The following is a 6,417-nucleotide window of genomic DNA, read 5'->3' on the forward strand; positions in this document are numbered from 1 at the left end:
CGGCAAGGGTGGGCTCAGACTCCCTGCCCCGGCATGTCATCAGCGGCGCGGCGCCCCTCTCTGCCCCGGGCCCGCTCCCCGAGGGCAGCTGGAACCGTGTTTGGGGAGCTGGGTTTGGTCCCCCCACTCCCGACGGGAATGTGACTCTTCTCCTCCCGCATGCTGCTGCCAGATGAAGACAGCCTGTCTGGGGACGCCAGCGACCTGAAGATGTCCACCTCCCAGATCAAGAGGAAGAAACGCCGACACAGGTAAAGCCCGGGAACCAGCCTGTGCCCGTTCTCACCTCCTCGCTGCTGCCACCAGCCTCCAGCTGTTCCTCTGATCCTCATGCTGGGGCGGTGGGTGTCCCCAAGAAAGCGGAGGGCTGCAGCTGGGCTGGGGGGAGGATTTTCCGGAGGAAAACCTCAGCGGGGAGAGGGCTGCCAGCCCCGCTGCTTGCCGTAAGGGTCTGGACTGTGTCACAGGATGCTCTCTCCCCCCGGCAGGACAGTGTTCACAGCTCAACAGCTGGAGGAGCTGGAGAAGGCTTTCAATGAAGCACACTATCCTGACGTCTATGCCCGAGAGATGCTGGCCGTGAAGACGGAGCTGCCGGAGGACAGGATACAGGTAGGTGGCCACGACGGTCCTCTCTCCCCGTGAAGTCTGCGGGCTACCAGCACCTGGCAGTCTCTTCTGCTCTGTGGCAGAAAGTACAGGTGGTGGGAACGTGGCGGCACTGCATTGCTGCAGGGCACCTGGGGGCACCAGCCACCAAATGGAGAACCAGGGTACTGAGCTGGCCTCAGCAGCTGCTCACTGCTGGCAGCTTGGCTCTGTTCTCCCACTCAGTCAGGAGCTGAGAACAATTCAGGAGCTGCTGGGCCAAGTTGTGTCCACTAGCTCACTCACTAGCTTGCCCCTTTGAAGGACACATGGCATTTTAGGGCCTGGTCCTGCCCCACTGTGGAGCAGCTCATTGGTTTACGAATGGGGGTGGTGGTCTGGGCTGCAGCCTGGTTATATCTACACCCCTTGAGCCTTCAAATACAGGAAGAGGGTGGAGAGAGGGGCCTGAGCACCCTCTGTCATAATTGCTTACAGCATTATGGAGCCCTTTTCCTGGAGAGCCTGGTGCTCCATGGCTCAGGCAGAGGGGCCCTGCAGGCAGGTGAAGCATAGGGTGACTTTGGCTGGGATCATCTTCCTGTGTCACAATCAGCCTCGTGTAATGTGTGCTCCCTCTCCCCCTCCTTCCTCCCCTCTCTGACACCCACGTGTGTGCCCTCCTTCACACCCCTCCCCATGCACCACCCTGGCTGCCCTCCTGGTGCCACTTGCGTGTCCGCACCCTGCATTGGCACTCCCAACCCCCCCCCATGCACCCCCGTGGCTGCCCTTTTGCCCTGGATGCACATTTCCCTGTGCTCAATGGGCCCTGGACACCCGGCCATGGGAGCTGTCTCCTCCCCAATCCTACCCCTCTGTGCTCTCCTGGCTGTTACCCCTGAAGGTTTGGTTTCAGAACCGAAGAGCCAAGTGGCGGAAGCGGGAGAAGTGCTGGGGCCGGAGCAGTGTGATGGCTGAGTATGGCCTCTATGGGGCCATGGTGAGGCACTCCATCCCTCTGCCTGAGTCCATCATCAACTCTGCCAAGAGTGGGCTGGTGGGATCCTGCGCCCCGTGGCTGCTGGGTAAGTGGGACCTTGGGGCTGGGAGGGTCAGGGGGCAGCTGTGGAGCGAATGGCCCTTCCTCTTTTGCATGGCTGTCCTTGCCTTTTCCCAGAAAAGAACAGGGCTTTGTCCCTGGGCTGTACACAGCCTGCCATGTGTCCCGGCTTTTCCACTCCCTCCTTGCAAAGAAGAGCTGGGAAAGGGAAAACCTTTCACTGCTCTGTCAGACAGGTGCCTGCACATGGCTAGGTATTGCTTTGTAGTGCTAGCAGCCAGTTTGGGAGTTGAAAAGTGCCAAGGAAGTAATCACCATCCCCTCCAAACTAAAGATAATATTAATACTACCTTAGAGCTACCCTTTGCTCGTACACAGTCCTGCACTGAGGTGGCGCTCAAAATCCGGGCTGGGATGGGCCATTACAGCACCTCTCTCCCTGTAAGTCTTCCCTGCTGCAGTGGAGGTACAGACTGATTTTGTCACAAGTAATTACCTCTTGCTGCAGAGAGTGGGCGGCAGGGCTCTGGGTTGGGAAAGGCTGGTAGCTAGTTTTCCTCGGGATGCAAGTGAGAATTGAAGGAAGCAGCAGGAGTACAGGACGTGATGCTGAGCAGTCCCAGGCAGAAATAAGCAACCAGCACCCTTGGCTTTGCTCTCTCCCCTCTGCAAGGCATGCACAAAAAGTCCATGGAGGTGAGCAGGAAGGCAGAGAGCCAAGAGAAGCTGGCAGATGGCTGGCGAACAGAGCAGGAGGAGGAGGAACTCAAAGGGAAGCAGGCCAGTTCCCAGAGGGGCTCTGACAAGCTTGGCCCTGCAAAAGACTCGGAGGACACAGCCATCGACCTCTCCAGAACAGCCAAGCATGAGAAGAGGGGCGTGCTGAGGCAGTGCATCAACGGGGACCCCCCCACAGAGCAGAACGACAGGGACCACTAAGCTTGGGCTGCCCTGAAGGAGGCCAGACCTCACAGCTCCCTGACAAGATAATATTTATTGATTTATTGATATATTTTTTCTTAAATAATTGAACTTTTATCTGAATTCAGGGCATTTTAAAACTGGGCACACACATCCCCTTGTCCCGTCACTTTAAAGCTGTTCACTTCTCAGCAAAGCCAGGGTGGAGGGTGGGAGAGGTGTCCCAGTGGGGCCAAGAGCAGTGCGAAAATGAGACCAACCACTGCTGGGGAAGAGCTGCCCTTCCCCTCTGGGCTATGACTGCTTCTCTGGCTAGCCAGGAGCACAGAGAGGAGCAATGCAATGGGAGTCGCTTCCTCCTCCAATGCGCGGGTGCAAAGATGGTGCAGGAGTTTCCCGACGCCTTCTCCAAGCACTTCCACCCCTGCACAGTGCCCGTGTGGCAAGCCCCTCTACGCTGAACACACAATTCTCCCACCTCAAGGAGCAGCAGGGTTTTTAAACACGGTAGGGTTCATCCTTAAGCCAGTGTAACCTGGCAGACACGCAGGTTTATACCTCTTGAGGATCTGACCTTCCAATGCAGCCTTATCACTGGATTTACACTGTGTAGCTTCCTGAACTCATATTTGGGAGAAGGGGGTAAAGACATTTTTGTTTATGCAATGATTTTGTACACTCTTGAATGTTACCTGCCACACTATGCATAATAGAACAGACCTTTTTGAAAACCAAGCCATAGTTCCCCAGAGCAATTAAAAGATTTTGTGAATTGACATAAGAAGGTATTTTGCATTTGTCTGTAAAAAGTGTTAATGTCAGAGCTGTTTCTTGGTCACCCTATATTTATGTTTAAAAGCACTTTAGTGATCTGGATTTTTGAATGTGGCTCTTCCTGTATTGTCCACCATTTATTTATTACACATCCATAAATAAAGTTGTGGTGTATCTTTGGTTTTCATGCCCTGCATTGCAATTTACACCTTCCTTCAGCACACCTTGTGGCAGTTGCTGAACTGGCCCATGCACACGCTGCGACAGCTCTTCTGGAACACCTCCAGTTTCATCTGCCAGCCAAAACATAACAGAAAATTATCAAAAGGTTTTATTAAAATCTGAGTAATTCCAATTTGGAAAGTTTCCTAATACAGCTCAGGGGGTGCATGGCCATGTAATGATGCTGTCACCTGTTCCTGCTCCTTGCACACAGGCAGCCACAGGCTGCACTGGACACAGGGAGAGTGGTGGGACAAGAGCTGGGAAGAGCCGAGCAATAAGTGGCATGTGCAGATTTCCTGCCTTTCCCCTCCCCTGCTTAGCCAGGCCCCACCAGGCAGCAGGGGGAACATATGCATGGCAAATAAAAGCTTTGCAGCAAAAAAACTGTTTGCTGGGGGGGCTGTGGGGAGCACAGTTCAGGAAAGGACCAGCCAGGGCTTATTGCAGCAGCAATTAGGCTCACCGAGAGCCGAGACTTAGCACATTGGAGGCCTAATCCTGCCTGAGCAGCATCTGCAAACCTTTTATTTGGGCTGTGCCATGCTGGCACTGGATGCTTGCAATCATTTTTTTTTCTCTGCGTGCAGATGGCCTGGCTTTTCACCTTGTGCTGAGTGCAGTGCTGTGAGAGCAAGCACGTCACCACCACAACCGCTACAAGGAGAGACACCACAGTTCCAGCCCTGCACAGGGCACAGACAACTTTCCTGGTAGTGCCTGATGGGTTCCCAGCTCTCACCTCACGGTGTGAAGGAGGAGCCAAGGGGAGGGTTGCTGGCCTGAGGCACTTTTTGTGTGCTGGGAAGTAACTGTGGAGTGCAGGTGCTGGTGCATGACAATGACTACCCAAGGCTCAGCTCCTGCTGGCAACCCTGGTGACAGGGTCTGGTGGTGCAATCCTTGGAGTAGGTAGTCATTTGCCTCTTAGCTGCCTGCGCTAAACTTGGCAGGGAAGTGCTTGCTGTCCTCCATATGTCACTGTGGTTGGAGCAGTGGAAGGAGCAGGGCACCGCATTCTTCTTGTCTTTGTTTCAGATTTGATCCATCCTGAGATTAGTGGCAGCCAAACCCAGCTACAGCTCCTGCCAGTGGTGGTTCAGGCCTAGGCCAGTCACAACAGAACAACAGGAGAAGTCCTGACTTAAGGCAACAGCTGCCACTTGCAGTCATCCCCAGTGCTGCACTGGGGTTGCCCATGCAAGACCCAGCAGCTATCTTGGTGAACACATCCAGGCCTGACTGCTGTGGTGCCTTAAAGGTCCCTCAGTCACAAAGGCTGGACTTGCTTGGGGGGGAGATCCCTTCCCTGTGGCTCAGGCAAGAGGAGTCAGTAAATTCAAAGCCACTGTTCAGCAGCCAGCACTGCTGCAGCCTCACCTCGGTTCACCTGGGCTGCCACCCACCCTGGCACATGCAGATCACTTCACTGTGCAAACTAGCCAGGGACTTACACGATCTGCCAAACCAATCATGGAAGCAGGGATGAAGAAAGAGCATAAAATGATATCATTTGCCATCTCTTTGCTTTTATGGGATTGGAAGCCAACAGTCAGGCACATCTGGGGGTTGCAAGGGCATAGTGGGGGCATCCCAGTGATGAGCCCAGAGCAGAGAAGGCTGAGCAGAAGCATCATTTCCGTACAGCTTAGTAATATTCATTGCTAACTGGCATTTTGCTTTGGCCCCATCCTCCCAAGCCGCTGGCTGGATTTTCAGATCGGGAGGTTAGGAACGCTTTGTAAGCGCTCCCTCGTGTGGAGCGGGGTGATGGCACACGGCAAGCAGCCCAGTAACGGGGAAGGCTGCCTGGAGCCCTAGAGGCAACTGGAAGCCTCGCTCCTTCCCCTTATTCCCACAGACCCCGTCTAGCTGTGGGGCGACATGCAGGGGTGTCTGGATGCAGAATTAGAGAATCCTACAGGGTTTGTGTTTCATTACTCCCTTCTTGGATCACCAACAGGCACTTGGTACAAAAAACAGACGCTCACCCAGAGCAAGCTGGGTTCAGGCAGAGAACACAGGCACTGATCAGAGGCTCTGACTTTATCCAGACTGCTCCAGGTACAATCATGTCCTGGGGTGCATCAGGCAAGATATCAGCAGCTGGTTTAGGGAAGTGATTGTCCCGCTCTGCTCTGCACTGGTGCAGCCTCACCTGGAGTCCTGGGAGCAGTTTTTGGGCACCACAATATAAACAAGATATTAAGCTATTTGAGAGCTTCCAAGGGAGGGCAGTGAAGACGGTGAGGGGAAGCCATACAAGGTGCAGCTTAGGTCACTTGGTCTGTTCCTCATGAGGGGAAATGGAGGGGCTGGCACTGATCTCTCCTCCGTGGTGACCAGTGACAGGACCTGAGGGAATGGCCTGAAACTGTCAGGGCAGGTTTAGGTTGTCTATTAGTAAAAGATTCTACACTCAAAGGGTGGTTGGGCACTGGAACAGCTCCCCAGGGAAGTGGTCACAGCACCAAGCCTGGTAAGACTTCAAGAGGTGTTTGGACCACGCTCTCAGGCATTCTCTGTGATTCTTGGGGTTGTGCTATGCAGGGACAGAAGTTGGAGTGTGATGATCCTTATGGGTCCCTTCCAACTCAGGGTATTCTATGATCCTATGATTTTCAAGGTTAGTTCAGCACCGACACCAATACAACTGCAGTCTCATAAACCATGCGCACCTATTCAGGCCACAAAACCTCACCAGGCCTGCACCAGGGAGGGCACCCTGTTCTGCCCACAGTGCCATGTCCCCCCGATTCACAATCCACTGCTGCGAGGATCGGGGGGGTGGGGGGCAGGGCGGCGAAGTCCTCGCCTGCCTTTTTGGTCCCATTCCCCCTCTCTTCCGC

General features: G+C 54.4%; 1 protein-coding gene across 1 annotated transcript; it reads left to right on the top strand.

The window, feature by feature from the left end:
- Positions 1 to 159: 159 nt before the first annotated feature.
- On the top strand, positions 160 to 2,590 carry VSX1 (visual system homeobox 1). Its single transcript, XM_009071894.1, has 4 exons — positions 160 to 251; positions 489 to 612; positions 1,496 to 1,676; positions 2,325 to 2,590. The coding sequence occupies exons 1-4, from the start codon at positions 160 to 162 to the stop codon at positions 2,588 to 2,590; spliced, it is 663 nt and encodes a 220-aa protein (XP_009070142.1).
- Positions 2,591 to 6,417: the final 3,827 nt, after the last annotated feature.

This window comes from Acanthisitta chloris, unplaced genomic scaffold (genome assembly GCF_000695815.1).
Source record: "Acanthisitta chloris isolate BGI_N310 unplaced genomic scaffold, ASM69581v1 scaffold27243, whole genome shotgun sequence".
NCBI lineage: Eukaryota > Metazoa > Chordata > Aves > Passeriformes > Acanthisittidae > Acanthisitta > Acanthisitta chloris.

Bases quoted from the DNA above. Each gene is read 5' to 3' on its own strand.
- VSX1 (XM_009071894.1), top strand. From the start codon at position 160: ATGCTGCTGCCAGATGAAGACAGCCTGTCTGGGGACGCCAGCGACCTG. The intron at 252-488 runs GTAAAGCCCGGG...TCCCCCCGGCAG, and splicing joins AGGAAGAAACGCCGACACAG to GACAGTGTTCACAGCTCAAC. The intron at 613-1,495 runs GTAGGTGGCCAC...TTACCCCTGAAG, and splicing joins TGCCGGAGGACAGGATACAG to GTTTGGTTTCAGAACCGAAG.